The sequence below is a fragment of the Copadichromis virginalis genome, linkage group LG20 (assembly GCF_057382275.1).
Source record: "Copadichromis virginalis isolate Kocher_CV1m ecotype Utaka linkage group LG20, C_Virginalis_male_GT1.1, whole genome shotgun sequence".
Classification (NCBI taxonomy): Eukaryota; Metazoa; Chordata; class Actinopteri; order Cichliformes; family Cichlidae; genus Copadichromis; species Copadichromis virginalis.
The window spans coordinates 32,625,834-32,644,059 of record NC_140637.1 but is presented as its reverse complement, the minus strand read 5'-3'; the positions used below and the strand labels follow the sequence as shown (position 1 = coordinate 32,644,059).

The window sequence follows — 18,226 nt, the reverse complement described above, 5'->3', positions numbered from 1 at the left end:
ATCTGTGGTTCAAAAGGTAGGTTGTCTATAAATGAGAAGGTCAGTGGTTCTATCCCTGCCTCCTCTACTCGTTGAAGAGTCCTTGATACTGAATCTTGGGTTTGAAATGTCTTAGTGTAAAAGTGATTCTGCATAGAACAAAGTGCTTGAATGAATGAGGCTTTTCATAAGAAACTCTGAGTGCTCAAATACTCTAGAAAAATGCGGAACAAGTCCACTTGGCTTTTCCTTTTCAACATCAGGACAGAGTTAAAAGAAGACTATTATATTAGTGGGCAGAAATCTTCTGCTTGGCCACATTTGACCTAATAAACCTAAATCCATTCACCTGAGTCCAAGCTGAGTCCACATAAAGTCCACAGTTCAAATATGGTGAGTAAAGTATTGCACTGTTGATAAATACACAGAAACCTGTTTCTCAGTCTGCTTCTTATAAAATAAGTGCAAAATAATAATGTTTCATTAGTACTTGTTTATATTTTGAGGCTTCTCTTCTTTTCTAGTTTAACGAGGTTCAGTAAGAACATTCACATACTTTTGAGCACCAGTAAAAGACTCTGTAGTTGTTGAAGCTCATGAAGCTAAATTTTCACCTTATTTCATTAAAAATGAAGCAGATTTGAAACCAACTCTCCGGGTCTTTTAAATTCAATTTAAATTGATTAAATTAGAAACGCATCTGTTGTCAAATGGACCAGAAATCAGCTAATACAAAATGACATTAGTGAATCAGCAGGGACACAATTCTGTTTCTGAAATTTAGGATGACCATCTCACAATCTGACTGCAGCCAGTCGGGATGCAACAGGAAATAACGTGCAATTTTGGCAAAATGAAACAAAGTAAAAAATATAAAACAATTTTTTTTGTAGGACATTAGTAAACAGGTACATCTAACTTCATCACTGCGTCACAATCCTACAGCTGTTACCAAGGAGCAGACAATAATGGTGTTAGCCATTAGCCGTGCATCTTGTCCTCAGTTCAGTAGCAAACTTGCACTAAACTTTTCCCAAGTTCACTAGATGAGTGTCACACAGTGTTGCTCATACTGGACTCATACAGTTACACACTGGGTAACACCTTCAGATGCTGAGGTTGCTGGGAAATTTGAATCCTTTACATTTTTGCACTTTTTGTATTAAAAACTCAGTTATCCAAGTTGCTGTGTACAAGTAAAATTCATCTTAGGATCTATTACAGTCATGTCAAATATCAAAGCATACATCACAGAAATCTGATGATTAAAATGGGGGCAGTGTACTTACCGTGCTGGGTGGCTCTGTTTTGAAGATCTTTGAGGATGTGCAGAAAAACACAATAGCGCAACTCAAAGAGCATCACTTTGCTTTATAACCTCACTGTGAAGGTCACTGCAGCATGTGACCCCCTCCCCTGCAGCTGACTGGGCAGACTGGTCTGCTGGATGGTCATAAAAGGCCTGCTGTGGTCAGGATAGAATACCAAACTAAAGCAGAACCAAAGCCCCATCTGCTCCCTCCTCATCCCGGTTTTCTCCCACTGCATCCCGGTCTATCTATGGAGACTGACTGTCCACTGCTGACTTTCCCCTCTGTGCTTCTGCCCATCTGTGTTTTGTTCCATCTTTCTGACATGTATTCCATCCAGGCTATCTCTGGGTATTAAACCCCAGTTATTCTTTATTTAACCCCGTGGCATCAAACTTAAGCCAAGCTGTCAATGAACTGCTGATGTGGTAAATCAGAGAAACCTGTCAGCATTGCTCCTCAGGCTCTAAAATCTCTAAAGGTAAATAAATGCTGGAGCCTCAGACTTTTTAAAAAAATATTAATTCACAGAAATTTCCTGTTTATTCTTCAACTTTTTTTTCTCATAGACCACCTGTAAACAAAAATTCTTATATTTACTGGCTTTAATGACAGCACAGTGCTAGGACTTTTGATGGGTGAAAGTCATTCGTGTCTTCAGTAGTTAGTTTTCAGTATCTGCTTCTATTCATAGAATATTCATTCACATAAACATTGAAAGCAAAGATGTAATTGAATAAAGTCTGAATAATTAGTTATGTAGATGTGAGCTATGCTAACTTATATCAGCAGATTGAGCAGCTATAAATTCATTTATCTGTATGCAGTTAAAATTTAAATCATTTTCGTTTCTGAAATGGAAACAAATGAGCAGTTCACTTTGTACGACTGCTTTTCTTTTTTGAATGTTTATAATTGCTTCCCCACATAAAATACTGTGTAACCACATTCAGCTAATGCTATGCTAACTGGAAACCCATGAACTACCTACCACTACTTTAATTAGAAAATAATGGCATTGGTCTTCTGAGTTTTGGCTTCTTTATCTGTTAATAATAGAAAAGATTCACTCTAATAAACTGTGATTGTCTTTTCAAGCAAACACCAGCCTTAGAAGCTGCTTGTAAGCTCCCATCATCCTCTGTTTTCCTCCATCAGTTACTGACAGTAATAAATAGGCAATGATGCACATCATGTCTCACTGACTGATAACCTGACACACTGAGCGAGTCCAGGCAGGATTTGGACCGCAGTGGATTTTGACATTAGATTTCTCTGTGCAGAGTTGAAATAATAGATCTGCAGTGGGGATTAAACTCGAGGCTTTCAGCTTTGATATCGTGCTATTTTTACACTGAGAACAACCAGCCTTCTGCTGCCTCTTTAATCTCATGAAAACTCAGCTCGCTCCACTGTTCGGCTGGTTTTTGAGGACCAGCTCACATATCAACAGGCAGGGGAACTGAAAATTACATAGCATTAGGTGGTGTAAGTTGGGGCAGTCACATTATAAAGATTACCAAAAGAATCTGCAGGCTACAGAGCTACTGTCCATGGCTCCAGCTTTGAGCCCAGCAGTACTGTGGCAGATAGATTTAATATGACGTCGGCCCACATTTTGCAGCTCTAGTAGCGTCAGCTCTTCTAGGAAGGCTTTCCTCAAGGTTTAGGAGTGTTTATGGGAATTTTGGACCATTCTTTAAGAAAAGCATGTGACGTCAGACTCTAAGGTTGGCTGCAGTCTCTGTTCTAATTCATCCCAAATATCTTCTGTTGGGTTGAGGTCACAACTCTGTGCAGGCCAGTCAAGTTCTTCCACATCAAACTCCCTCATCCATATCTTTATGAACCTTTCTTTGTGCACTGGTGCGCAGTCGTGTTGGAACAGGAAGAGCCCATCCCCAAACTGTTCCCAGAAAGTCTGAAGCATGAAGTTGTCCAAAATGTCTTGGTATGCTGAAGTTATACGAGTTCCTTTCACTGAAACTAAGGCCCTGAGCCCAACTCCTGAACCCCACCTGAGACTTTACACTTGGCACAATGCAGTCAGATAAGTACCGTTGCCTCTGCAACCACCAAACCCAGACTCATCCATCGGATTGTCAGACAGAGAAGTGCAAACTGTCTCTCCAGAGAACACGTCCCCACTCCTCTCTAGTCCAGTGGCAGCGTGCCGTACACCACTGCCCATGCTTTGGTGATGTAAGGCTTGGATGCAGCTGCTGGACTATGGAAACCCATTTCATGAAGTTCTCTGTTTACTGGTTTTGAGCTAATCTGAAAGCCACATGATTTTGGACCTCTGCACACTATGTTCTCTGTGATTTTATGTGTCTACCACTTTGTGGCTGAATTGCTGTCTTTCCTAAATCGCTTCAACCTTTTTATGACACCAGTTCACCGTGTAATATTTAGTAGCAAGGACATTTCCTTTTTTCTTTTTTTTTTTGCCTGTCCCATTTGGCTCTTTTATTGTCTAAAGGCAAAGAAAGATGCCCAACGGATTTACTTTACCAAACTGACCATCCCAGCCTTGCCATAATGGTCCATTTGATTCACCTTTTATTGTTCATTTTATTTTCACTTACTGAATACGGGACAGACTTGACTGGGGGAAAGAAGGGGAGAAAGAAAGAGGGAAAGAGAAACAGCTGAGAAGAGGGACGGGGGAGAAGGGCAAAAGACAAAAACCAACAGAACGGGCAGAGAAAAAAAATGCATATATCAATCACCTGGATCACCTGCTGAGAAAGAAAAATGAAAACAAGCAGAAGAGAACAAGAGTAATAGAATAAACAACATCACAATGATATATGGGAATATGACAGTAAATACTAAATGTTAAACATTATTGTGCAGCACATAAGATCAACAGAACACAGTGTGCTTTGAGGTAGGAGCCAAAAAGGGTGTAGTTTGTGTGTGTGATCACCCGTGTGTACACCTGTGAGCATGGACGCACTTGTTTTTTGTTTTTTAAAAGGTTCCTTCATGTAATGATCTGCTAGAGGGTGTGGGGGGGCCACAGCCCCGTCCTCCAGGGCATGAAGCAGGTGTGGAGGAGATCAAAACTCCAGACATCCAGAGGCCCCCAGAACACAAGAGACCAAGGAAGACCAACAGAGGGGCAGCCGCGCCACTGTCCCAGAAAGAGCTGAGGAGAGTCCCAGATGAGGGCTCACTCAGCAGCCACGGAGCAGAAGCCAGGGGGAGTTGCAGTGACGCGCCTGTGAGCTCCGCCGGCAGCCAGCCGTGCCTGAGTGACCGAGCCCCAGGCCGAGAGGCCGGGGGCACCCCACCTCCGAAGTGGCCCGAGCGAGCCCCAGGCCCCGATAAGCGGCCGCCAAGGAGTGAGCCGGTGTGTACCTGGACGCCCATCCCCGCAAGGACATTTCCTGACTGGACTTGTGACGTCCTATCACTGTACCATGCTTCCTGAGCTCCTGAGTGACCGACAAATGTTTGTAGAAGTGGTCTGCATGCCTAGGTGCTTGACACCTACGGCCATGGAAGTGACTGAAACAGCTCAATTTAGTGGTTTAGTGGTTTGAATACTTTTAGCAGTTTGGTGTAGGTGGATAGTTACATGAGGGATGAATGGATTGACGATCGATCTATGGATAGACAGATGGACAACAGCGATGGCCATGTTAGCAAGTGAGCTGTCAGAAAGAGTAGAAATACTGATATTTATCTTTGTGTCGTATTGATTTTTGTGTATCATATCAAACAAAATGTTCCGAGTTGACTTCAGCGCAGAGAGAAGTCCGTCTTATGGTGTTTGGTTCACTGTGATCCTGTCAGGTTTCCTGTCTTGTTGCCGTCCTGTTGGCTGAGCCCTTTGTGACCCTTTTATAAATAAAGGTTTACGCACAAACTTACTGATAACGCCACACATATCTATGTAAGCCCTGCACCCATCCACCCATTCAACCGTTCCTACCAGCTGTCTCTCTCGTCTTCATCCCTCCATCCCTCAGCTGTCTGACAGAGGAGAGAGGGAATAATTAATAGTTCATTTTCCAGAGTGCTTTGACTTTTTCTTGGAAATGACTAAGACGCCTGCCGAATTCATGACTTTTTCTCTCTGTTGTGTCCGTTCTCTTTTTACCTAAACCATCCTTCCACTCCCGTCCCAACCACCTTTTCAGTTTTACGTTTTTTCATCCATCTCGATGCTCTCTCTTTCTCTCTCCAGTTAATACGCTCTAAACCAGGACAAGTTTGTGTGAAGCCGCAATAAATCCCTGCAAATGCTGCGCTCACACACACACACACTGAACCACTGACTCTGAAATGCCTTCTTTAAAAATTCTGTTTTGTTTTTTTGCTCCCTGCTGAACTGATGGACTCAGAAATAACTTTAAAACTATGATCTAAGGGTGAGGATCATATTGCACATAGTGGAAAAGTAATGCAATTTTATTTTGGGTTAAACTTTAGCTTCTATTTGACGTTATTCATGTCAAGAGCGCCATCACCACCAGGCCTATTTGAGGCCAAAGAAAACAACAAGAAAACATCTCAATCTGGATAAAGGTTTAGGACTTACATTCCTGTAATAACAGTCTCATTTTCAAAATTGACTCAAAAGCTGTTTCATAGACTGGTGTGGGTTATTGTTTCTTTATCATTTACGCTGGAACATGACTGGAGACGTTTCCAAAACACGCGACTGGTCTTTAACCTGCCAGCTCCCCTCGTAAAAAGCCAGAGCGACGCATTGTGCCAAGGTGCAAATAGCACAGGTGATAGTCTGGTAAATACACAGAGCGAGTGGCTGGCATGCATCTCTGCTCTGGCCTTTCCACTGCCCTAACTATTAACAGACAATTTAATGCACTGCAAACTGATTTGAAGTGAAACGATCCAGAACCCGCTGAAGTTCAGACTCTCGACTTTAATGAAAAGGGTTGAACAAAGTCATAGCATTAGCTAACACTAGTTTTAAGGTATCTATGCATAAGCAGCAGATGATTCCCTGGATGGTGCTTTGCAGTTTATATGGACAGTGGCCCAAAACATGCAGTTGAAGCAACCCAGATAAAGTTAACAGCTATTACTTGATCTCAGTCTTAGTGTTGAAGACGAAACTAAAGGCAAGAGCCACAAACAGCAGACAACAACAGGCAGACACAAAGGAAACATGTATCTGAAAACAGTGCTGCATTTTAACAGGATATCCATTAATTAAGTTAGTTTGTCCATTTACATTTGGGCCCCTGGGTATAAATGAAATACTCAACAGTTAATGCAACAATGCAGTTTTCCTTTTTAAATCTGTCATGATGGAGTACAGGACCAAAATTAGGAAAATGGTTTTACTGTGCAAACATTTATGGACCATTTCGATTGTAGTTTAACTTTTAAATGCACATTGGCACATAGCATTTGTGCATAGTGTTAATGCCTGAATAATACACTATAAAGTCTGTAAGCACAGACTTAAACAGCTGTCGGACCAACCACAGCGCTCTCATCTCGTCTCCCACATACAGCCCAGTGTATCCCAGAACAATGGGTGGATGCTATAAACTTATTTTAGTTTGGAAACACAGAGACGCCATGGCAACCCCGAGCTAGTCCCCCCAATCCCTGGCTGTCACTCCAAATTCCTGAAGACCTTCTATGACTCTGTGGTGGCTTCTGCTATCTTTTATGGTGTGGTCTGCTGGGGCGGCAGCATCTCTGCTGGGGACAGGAAGAGACTGAACAGGGTGATCCGAAGGGCCAGCTCTGTTCTAGGATGCCCTCTGGACCCAGTGAAGGTGGTGAGTGACAGGAGAACGGCGGCTAAGCTGTCATCCCTGATGGACAACGTCTCCCACCCCATGCAGCAGACTGTGACAGCACTGAGCAGCTCCTTCAGTGGGAGACTGCGGCACCCACGGTGTGGGACGGAGAGATTTCGCAGGTCTTTCCTCCCCACTGCTGTCAGACTCCATAATAAAGACTTTAACTGATCAAGCACACACATCCATACATATGCAATAATACTAAGTGCAATAATCCTTTCTGTCATCGTTGTATTTTTACTCAGTTGTATATAGCATTCGTATTCTATTTTTATCTTATTGTATATTTATTTTATTTTATTCTACTGTATATAGTATTTTATTCTATTCTGTACAGTTGTGTACTGTATTTATTCTTATTGTATTCTAATTTTTGCCTCATAACTTTTGCACTGTCCACTTCCTGCTGTGACAAAACAAATTTCCCACGTGTGGGACTAATAAAGGTTATCTTATCTTATCTTAAATGACCCCACAAACACAGACAGAGATCTATATATTAAACCTCCTTTTAATTAAAAGCTAAATTAACTGCAGTGGTTAGAATGAAAACGCAGCAGCAGTGTGCTGATGCTCATGTTGTACATGACTCACAATCCTAAGCTGTATTCTTGAAATAATTTTTCATCATCCAGCCTGAAAAAGTTGGAAAAATATTAGATTTATGTTCAAAGTTTTGTTGTTCTGTGGATTCTTGGGTCACATATGATTTGATCGACTTAAGCCATGTTTCTATGCGATCTGATTTGTTGTACACATGTGAAGCAGGCTTCTCTCAGGTCCTCCCGTTATGTCTGTTTATAAAAGTCACTCTACAGTTTGTGGATCAGGAGGATCAGGGACGTGTCTAACAGTCTGCTGCTTTCCACACTACACCTCTCTGCGTAACACAGCCTAATTCAGTCATGTACTTGTAACTGTGGGACACATTAAGTAAAATATCACAGAACAGAGCACCGGCCAATATAATCCGGGGCACCTTTACACCCCGCGTTGTAAAAATGAGATAATCTGCTGATGTGTCTGTTGCTTAGTTTCCTGTAAAATAATTTCAGCTGCTTTGCTGGTTCGTTTTCTGTGATTCTTTGAAGCCTAATTAGCCAGCAGCTGCTGCAGCCTGACAGCAAACAGCTGGAGGGGATCGATCCAATCAAAAGATGAGATTAGCCAGACCGCAAATGTATCCGAGACAGTTCAGAAGTGACCTTGACCTGAGGTCACAGGCGCACACACAACAATCTCACATCACCTTAGAGAACTTCACAATGACAGACAGATTTTCTAGAGACTCACTAAAACTGAAACTGTCATATTTGTAAGGAAGCCACACACACACACACACACACACACACACACACACACACACACACACACAGCAACTGTGGTCAACATTCCTCTGAGGCTCCACACCAAAGCTCAGTAATCCTTCACTCTCTCACACACACTGAAAGACACACATCACTACTACAGGCCAGGAGATTACCTGTTATAGAAACAATGTATCTAACCATAAATATTATTTAAATGCCAGATATTGCACAGCACTGCACATGCACAACTCTCTCACACACAGAGCCGAATGAACTGAGAACAGTAAACACTATTTATAGCCTGCACAGAAACACAACCTCACTGTGTGTGTGCCGTTTACAGATCCACGGGTCACATGTTGCATCTAAAGGGAAGCTGATGGTGGAGTTTTGGCTTTGTGGAGAGCTGCCGTTCACTTCCTGTTAATCCAGTTCTAAAGAAAAACTGGCTGTGATTCAGTTTAGGACACAGTCAGGCCGTTTGAGAGACGAGCCTCAAAAATTGAAACAGCTCGTGCCTTAACAAAAACAAAAGCTAAAATTAGTTTCCCATTTTTTCTCCCGCGTTCATCTTCAGTCGCTCGTCATCACACAGGTTGTTGCACACCGTGCTGTGAAAGGTTTTCCTTTATTTCCTGTATGTGAATTAAAAAATTCTCTGAATCACAGTCTTTAACAGTTTACATTTAATGAAATTATATTTTTCAGAATGCTGATGGTGTCATTCTTTTGCATCTGATGGGTCGAAATATGTTTTTTTCTTTTTCTTTATCGTTGACATTGTCAGATCTTTTTAGTTTTGTGCATTTTCAACTGACTGTTGAAAAGAACTGACGGAGTTTTCGTTTCCCTTCAGGATTATCTGTGAGTCCTTTCAGATTTGTCTTCTTGTTCTCAAAACAGTTTTCAAAATAGCAGCTGGAGTAATAAGAATTATGACCCAGAGACCCAAACTTAAAGTGAAACCATTTAACTTTAATATTTGCATTTTAAATCTAAAACTGAATCGTTTGCATTAAATACAGTTTATTCAATGTAAACGTGAGAAAACGTGGATTTTCGTCTTCATACTTCTCACTCGTCTGTTTCTCAATGAAAAAGCTAAATGACATTTTTACTCATAAATCCATCATCCAGCGTCTGTTACAGCGTTAAAGAAAAACAAACCATAGCTTCTGTCTGATCTCACACAAACCTTAAATCCTACAAGTTTCCCAGATGTACAATTTAAAAAAACAAAAACACACATCTGTGTTCAGCTCGCTTTACAAACAGAAGCACAAATGAAATTGGCAAACACAAGCTGCATGTTTCTTTCTATTTACATTTTCTTAAAGTTATTAAAGTGAGTTGAAGGTTAGTTTTACAAACACACATTTGCACACATTAGCAGTTTTTATTAAACTTGGTAGAAGCTTGAGCTCACCCCAAAACAGGAAGTTTGGTCTTTTTGCTCTTTCTCTTTATCACTAAAGCCATCAAACATTCTGTCTAAGTAATAATTTAAATTGAACTCATTTTCTGTTTAGATAAAAAGAAGCAAAAAAAAAAAAGAAACTGAGGTTTTCCAGCTGCACCATGACGCTCCCATTTTTGTCTGACTGCATCTTAAAAACCCAAAGATGTGACACAAAATGCACAAACTGCTTCCTACAGCGCCCCCTACTGTGTGGATGCCGGCATCTACAGCTTATTTCTTGTGTGCTCATTAATGAGCAGATTTCTGAAATATTAAAAACTAAACAGCTAGATGATAAATTAGACATTTCTAAGTACAGTCGTCTGGAAAGTCAAACATTTCTTCAAACCAGGTACGTGATGTGGACATTTGTGTGTTATAGTTTGTGCATCTGTGGGTACACTTGGGTCTGATCAATGGAAGTTTTTCATGAGCGGGCGAGCGAGAGGTTCACAGATGTCCACGTGCCTACATGTTTTTTTCTTTTTTTGTCATCATCTACAGAGGCTTGAGAATTTACAAGTTACCCGCGACCTTCAGGAAGACTTGAAGCCTAACAGGAATGAACTATTCTGTCTCCAGATGTTTGTGTCAGAGCGTAATCGCCTTGTGTTTCATATTTTATTTTTAAGACAGTCACCCAGCCCACACTGATCTGAAATGACTTGTATAACTGTGGCAGACTTGTGCTAGCTATATCTGTGAAGGTTCTCAGTCATCCAGGTCATCGTAGTCTAAGGAGCTTGGAGGGAAAAGTGTCTGGACTTCTTTAAGTTACGTGAAGTTACATGTTTCACCTCAAAAGCGAAGAGCTTAAAAATCTGGGACTCTCCACCATTTGACCTCAGAACTGAAGAAGCTTCTTGGATGAGAGGTGAAACGTCTTCAAGACAAATAAAGAAGTCCAGACACTTTTCTCTCCAAGCTCCTTAGACTCACGTGCTAGCCAGTTATTATATCAATATTTCTTTGAATAAGAGCTGAACAAGACTTTTGACAGCTGCGTCCATCTTTGGCTTTGTGTTTCCCTGTTTGTGCAGCAGAGGCTCATTTTAATCTCGCTTCATTTTATTGGTCAAACATTGGTTAGCCACTCACTTTTTCTTCTACTTTTGTTGTTTGGTTGTTGCTGGCAATGATTTTAGTGCATTACAGCTACCTCTGGTAGTATCAGCGCGCCAAACATACATTTTTATTATTACATTTTTTTAATTAATGTGTTGAAAAATGATAACCATCCCTAATGTTTTCATTAATAATAATAATACTATTATGGGGTTTTTGCCGGGTCTTACACTCACGTTAGGGCTTTTCTTCTCACCCTGGTTGTGAAAGGTTCCAGATCTGATTTAAAACAGTTTAGCTGTGTTTTTCTCTCTGAACTTACTTGTGGGCTGTTTTCAGACAGCTTCGTGTTAGTTTAGCAAACAAGGAATTACTTTAGGAATTATTTTTGGACATGCTGTGCAATGCACTGCATAAATAAAATAGCCATGTGCTGGCTAATTTCTTTTACACATGTATTTTTCACCTGAAGCCATAAACCTTTAATACGTGCTGTTTCCACAAGAAGTAAGCTTAATAAAATACACTTAATTTAAAATTGACCAGGTGGAAAGAATCCACAAACTTCTGCTGCACAAAGAAAACCACAGCTGCTTTATTTTAACCTGGGCCGTGAAGAACACCTGGAATGGGAAAATTTAGGGCTAAATTTGTCCTGTGACCTGAGCAGGGAAGAAGCTGCAGGTTTAAGAGGGTCAGATCAGCTATTCCGATTATTATTGTCAACCAGCAATCTGCTGACAATCAGAACGTTAATCTGTTGGATATTTGCCGCTATGAAACTGTGTGAAAGCTGCAGGTGCTTCAGCTGTTCTAGTGTTTCTGTCTTTGTGTCCATCAGTCCAGCTGGATGGCTTACAGATCTAGAGATGACCATGTAGTGAACATCAAATCCGTCTGTGTGCCAATGTGTCGAGTGTCTTTATGTTTTGTAGATCTGATGGTTTCCTCCTGCGGCGCTGGGAGGCACCGCACCGCTCGCTCCGCCCTGGACGTCGACAAAGCCCATCCTCTGCCTCCTCTTCCTCTGCTCCGTCATCTGCGCGCGCGCACACACACACACACACACACACACACACACACACACACACACACACACACAGAGTCACTAAACGCCACCCAAGCTGTGATTCAGTGTGTTTATGTGTGCTGCTGTGATTAGAGCTTTGCTCCTCAGTTATGGTGCCACCAATGTGGTGCATTAAAAATGTTGTCCTGCTAACTGTGAAAGCAGTTGAAAGATCAGCTGCTGATTCTGGATGAATTTCTGCTTTTAATGAATGAACAAAAGTATAGTCAGCATTTACTTGATTTGGGCTGCAGTGTTAGGATCTTCCAGCATGTCGTGGGGCAGAATATTTTTCACATGTTAACCCTAATATTTTGACCTATCGGGGACTTTTTGATTGTCTGAGGTAGCTGTAACATAACTTAAGATGGAAAACATACCCCATGTTTGGTAATGATTGCATATGATTGACTATTTCATCCAAACTCGTGTAGCTGACCCGACTGGTAACCAGTTAGCCTTGGCTGATGAAAGTAATTATAAACAGATTCATTAGCTTAAAAAAGTTAAAGCGAGCTGAAATTTGTCAAATCAAAGTCAACTTTGTTATTGTCAGTGCATCTGTCCCTTTGTGTGCAAATACCTGCTCTTTGAGCTCCGTCAGCTGGGCGGTCAGGGTTGTGACCACCTTCATGGTTGATACCAGTTTGTCCTGTAACTGCCTCATCTCGTTCTGCTCGCCATCGCTGTCTGTTACCACCAGTGACATGGCCTGCATCCGTGGAAACCAGTCCAGGTTGTTGTTCTGAAGCAGCAGAAGAAGAAGCAGTTTATTTGTGAACCTGAAATCGCAGCCATGTCACTTTTCTTTCTTTAACGTTTCCCACCTTGATCATGTGAGCCACGTAGCTCTCCGGTCCTGTGTAGTCCGTCTTGTTTTTCTCGCGCACCAAAACGATAAAGTAGAGGTAGTTCCAGATATTGTGCTCCAGTTTGATGTGCTCTTCGAAAGACACCGTCTTATTGTCAAACTTGTCTCTCTCGAGGCCTGCAGCAGAACAAAGAAGACCAAGCTCCTTCAACAAATCTACTGTTAGCTGATTGGTTTGTTAGTCACAGTGTGAAGAACGTCTACAAACCACAAATGAAACATGTTGTTTTCAGAATTTCTTCCTTCTTCTGCTTCTCACTCCTCAAGTCTGCGAACGTGTCGATGATGACACCGAAGATCAAGTTGAGGACGATGATGATGACGATGAAGTAGAACAGCAGGTCATACACAACTCGAGCGGGAAACAGTGGCTCCTGAACACAGACCCGGGAAAGGAATTTAGCCTTCACTCTGCACTAACTTCTTACCTGATGATCTTTTATCTATTTTAAAACTTCATCTTCAGAGCAGCTAGCATTTATAGTCCTGCAGTTTAAGATCATTTTTTTAGTAACAGCTAATTTAAAAACCAAACTGCACCCTTCTGTGGCAGAATATTTCCACATGATAAAGAAAACGTCAGATAAAAGCCAAAGATGTAGGCTGTGCATTTTGTTATCGGAGAGCAGCATTCAGGTAAAAACTGTCTCGTACATTCTTAGATGGTTTGCGGAGGACGTCTCCCACTCCCCCTCCATTCCTCAGTCCGTGGTTCAGCACAGTAACGATACACATCAACAGAGTGTCGCATGCTCGCTCAGAGTCCGGCACCTCTGAAACACACACACAAAGACTCATCAAGGACATTTAACAATGATCAAATACAAAGTCGGTATAAATGTAAAGTTATGGTGTGTAAAACCTTTCACCACTAGTTCTGTTTTTCTACCGCTCCGAATCAAAGTGTATAATCCCAGCTATGGTGGCTGTTAAAGCACAAACATGTTTTAGTGGAGCAAAAGAGACCAAAAATATTAAACTTAGTATTTAAACCATAACTGCCTTCCTGGCATATTTCTACTACTGTTTGGAGTGGATCTGTATCCAGCCCAGAGATTCCTTTTTAGAGGCTGTCAGTGCTCTGTTTACCTCAGCTGTCAATACCGCATAAGAAGCATCCACATTTACTCCAGCCTTTAAAAACTTTGTGATACGAGTCTGTAAGTGAGTGAAGCTCACTTCTGACCAATGACAGCAATACTACGTGAGTTATTGAGGATATGTTGAAGATTTAAGCGCTATCTGCCCCTGTTAGCTGTTGTTAGCTGGCTGCTCTTGAAGTGGATCTAACATTGTTGGTCTCTGACACTTTCTGAGTAACTTTTTGTATGATGTGAAAATATAATCTTCTAAGAGTTTTGAGTGGGAAAGTGTGATTTTTATTTTATTTCATTTCATTTTTTTAGTTTTGAACACTCAGCTAAAATTAGCTAGCACAATGTTAGCTTATATGCAGCTGATATTGATGTTTAGCCAGGTTGTTGTCAGTTTCATGGTGGCTTCCACTAGGGCTGGGCGACATGAGGAAAATCTAATATTGCAATATTTTTTGGGATATCGTGATACCCTCCCTGAAGTCAAGGTTTTTATATAAATATCACCACGAAAACCTCAGAATCTGATCTAAAAGCTCATAAACACCATTTCTACAACCACCAAACAGCCAAAACAACAAACAATTAAACGAGCAGTAAAGTAACGTGAAATATGAATAACACAAATGACAAAGCCATGAACTCACTTGACTTCATGTAACCAAACAAATGGCACAGTGTCTAAAAGCTGAGATCTCACAGATTCCAGAACTGCAAGTTTCATCACACTTCGACCAAATTTCACTGAACCAGCTACAAATATGCTTCACATTCGATAAGCATTAACATGGAATCAGACTTGCACGTGCCACTAACCCCATGCTATCATTTTTCTGTAAAGCAAATTTACCTAAGGCTATAATTAAAGTAACCTTAACCATTTTCCTCCGTTTGTCTCGCCGATAGCTTTGGCGTGGGGAGATGTTCACATGCAGAGTTTAAAACAGTCTTAATTTTGCATGGATGACTTTTCAGCATGTTTTGCAATTTACCCCATTTTGTTCTACATCCTCCTCAAATCCAAACCACACGATGACTTAATGCATCTTAACGCTGGTATTGCATCCTCACCAGCTTTACGAAACTTTGAGTGCTCCAGTAGAGTAAAATAAGCGCCATATAAGAACCAGCCCATTTACCGTTTAACAGCTCCAAAACATATTTTTGTATTTGTATCTGTGGATAAACACCATTTTAAACTGTTATATAGTTATTTAGCTCCCTGTCTATACTTGGACTCCAGTAAGTGGTGGAAATTGGATAATTGTATCTATTTTAGTTAGCTGAACGAGTTGTTTTCTAATACATGTTGCAAAAACTGACTACTGTCAGTAACCATCTAGTGATGTGTCTGTCTCTTACCTTCCTCTTCAGTGTTGGTCTCTGCAGTGCAGCTGACTCCGTCTGCAGAGCACGACTTGAGGAAATCCTGAGAGGCTTCACTATTTTGAGAAGCTGAACAGGAGACAGTAACTAGTACAGATTAAGGTTTTGGTATGAGGGTTAATTTTAACAGCTGTGAATTTACCTGCAGCAATCTGTGCCAGCGGGTCGACCTCCATAATGAAGTCCTCCTTCAGGAAGAGGAAGCCCACAATGGAGAAGAGGTACACAAGGATGAGAGCGAGCAGTGCCGTGAGCAGGATGGAGCGCCCGTTACGCGTCACGCTGTTTATCACATTTAACAGGGTCTCCTCCCTGTAGATCAGGTCAAAAAGCTGCCCGAAATGAACACAGACACTTAGATTTCCCTTCCTACCACAAACACCTGACAGGTCACTGTGTCTGCTGTTTACCAGGATGCTGTAGAAGAGCTCGTGAACGAAGAGTCCCAGTGTGGACGTCAGGACGTATGCCAGGTGATAGAGGAACTCCACATCCATCACCATGGCTTTGTACCCCATAATAAATGTGCCGTTGTTTCCCACAAAACTCACCACAAACACCACTTTATTGATGAGCTGGAAATGGACAAAACATGGACAGCACAGTGGATGATCAGGCTGGAGGTGTTGTTACCAAAGAGATGTAAAAGGACGCTGGCCAATTGTAAGAAATAATTGTAAGAAAAGCAGAAAAGTTCTGCTAGCTCATTGCCCAGACTGGCCTTTAATAATAAAACAAGGCCTGATTCCGGCCCTCAGGCCACATATTTGACACCTCTGATCTAGAATGTTCTACTCTAAAACCACAATTCAAATCTAGAGCTCAAAAAGAACAGGAGAATATTTTCCTTTTAGTCACAGTCACATCTGATAAGTGTATTCAGTGTCTTCACAGTTTATATTTTTTAACTGACCAGTTCACTGATCACCAAACTTAACTAAAAAAACATGAAATCGTCATTTTGATTTTAAAAAAGAAAAAATCTTCATCAACTCTGAATAAAACCTAGAAATGTAAACTGTGAATCAAGAGTTTAAATATTTAAAACGGGTACCAAGCCATGCTAAGCTAATCGCACCTAGGGTGCAGATGTGTAATGTGGTGTTTTCTCACATTAAGTGTTCCCAGCACTATTAGCGTGTTGCCAATGCCTAGGTGGTAGATGGACCTGAGAATCAGAGCGACGGTGAACGGCGTGAGAGAACGCTGAGAGAACAAACCCAGGACGGAGAGACCGGTCAGGACCCAGAACAGCATCAACAACAGAGAGTCGTCGATTGCACCTACAGAGGAGAAGAGCATCGTTTTAAGTGCCACATCCTCACCTCGACCAGTCCTCCACACTTTCTACAGATGATGACAAAAATAAAATGACAGTGTTCGTGTGTTTAGTCGTATTTTCAGATCTATCAGTACTTGCAGTAGTACCTTGTCCGGAGTCGTAGGGGTAGAAGAAAGCGATGATGAGGTTGATGAAGAGGGCAAGTTTAAAGGAGATTGTTCCCCACAGACTCATCCTTCTGGAGAACCAGTACAACACTGGCATACCTACACAAACACATACATGTTGAGCCTGAACACGCTGTTGGGTTTTTATATGTTGAGCAAAAGTAGAATTGATGTGAGCACCTGGCTCACACGAATGAAGCCTTTACAGATCACACTGAGTGTGTGTACTCACTCCTCAGCTTCTTCTGCCACTCCATTTCTCCATGCAGGAAGGATGTTTGCTCGAAGAAATGTGTGACTTTGGATCCCTGCTCGTCCAGCTCTGTGGTGTTGAAGACCCTGATCTTTGACTCCTCTGTCAGAAACTCACAGATGGGATGAACGGGAAACACAATCTGCTCCATGCTGCGGTCATCGCGAACAATCTGGGCACAGACAGATACGTAGTTTAGACAACGTCTTCTACACAGATGATAAAAGCTCGATCCTCTCTAAAATGTAGAGATGAAGTTGACAAACTCAAAGAAAGCACATTTTCAGAATTTACGGGGTTTCTTTTGCCCTTTTTGGGTTATGGATGGTGTAGACAGACAGGAAAGAGAGAGGAAGACATGTAGCAAAGGGCCACAGGTCGGACTCGAACCCGGGCCTACTGCTGTCTTGCCATAAAGCATATGGTCAGTGACTGAACTATGAATTCTACTTCCTGGTGGTGGCTGGAACGAGGGGGGAGCATCTCTGCTTAGATTGTTGTGACTCAGACCAGGACTGAGTTGTGTAACCGAGGAACAGAGATGCTTGTTAAATAAACAATTTGAAAAAGTTACGTTTTACCCAAACGATCAAATGCCATTTTGTGCTATTTGATAACCAAACCACAAAGTATTATAGGATCAATGGCTCAGGATAAAGATCTTTATTTTAATAGTAGTAATACCTCTATCTGTGAAGTGAGCTGCTCGTAGTACTCCAGCGGGTCCTGCTCCACCACAGGAGCTGGAGCTGAGGACTTCAACATCTGGGACAGAGGTCGGTTGTTCAGGTTCAGCTGCAGACACACAAACAGCAGCATGGTGTCAGTTTTAGATGATTACAACTTGACATGGATGGATGGATGGATGTTTACCATTGAGGAAATGCCCTCCTCTCCCTCTTTATTGTTCTTTTGAGGTTTTAGGAGGTTGTGAAGGACTTTGTTGTGTCTCGCCAGCTGCAAAAACACATCAAGAACTTTATTTTGACCCTAACCAACCACAAAATATCATGAGCTCTTCCAGATAGCCAATAGGAAATTGAGTTTAGTCACCTGCTGAGCCAGGATGTAGATGTTGTGCCCCACCTCCCGAGGAGAAACTTCCACCTCCACATCTTCACATTCGCTCTCCTGGTTGTAGGCCTTCTTTATCACCTCCACCTGGCAGAGTGGACATGTACACACT

General features: G+C 41.7%; 1 protein-coding gene across 1 annotated transcript in view; it reads right to left on the bottom strand.

Moving 5' to 3' along the window:
* Positions 1-11,110: 11,110 nt before the first annotated feature.
* Positions 11,111-18,226, bottom strand: part of itpr3 (inositol 1,4,5-trisphosphate receptor, type 3) — a 69,470-nt gene continuing 62,354 nt past the window's right edge. Inside the window, exons 49-62 of the mRNA XM_085444166.1 lie at positions 18,094-18,201; positions 17,914-17,997; positions 17,725-17,835; positions 17,020-17,212; positions 16,767-16,886; positions 16,452-16,621; positions 15,749-15,913; positions 15,481-15,670; positions 15,315-15,407; positions 13,513-13,631; positions 13,067-13,232; positions 12,815-12,975; positions 12,571-12,732; positions 11,111-11,957 (exon numbers count right to left, since the gene is read on the bottom strand). Coding sequence (XP_085300292.1) covers positions 11,841-11,957; positions 12,571-12,732; positions 12,815-12,975; positions 13,067-13,232; positions 13,513-13,631; positions 15,315-15,407; positions 15,481-15,670; positions 15,749-15,913; positions 16,452-16,621; positions 16,767-16,886; positions 17,020-17,212; positions 17,725-17,835; positions 17,914-17,997; positions 18,094-18,201 — 1,959 coding nt within the window. The 3' untranslated portion in view covers positions 11,111-11,840. The remainder of the gene's footprint in view (positions 11,958-12,570; positions 12,733-12,814; positions 12,976-13,066; positions 13,233-13,512; positions 13,632-15,314; positions 15,408-15,480; positions 15,671-15,748; positions 15,914-16,451; positions 16,622-16,766; positions 16,887-17,019; positions 17,213-17,724; positions 17,836-17,913; positions 17,998-18,093; positions 18,202-18,226) is intronic.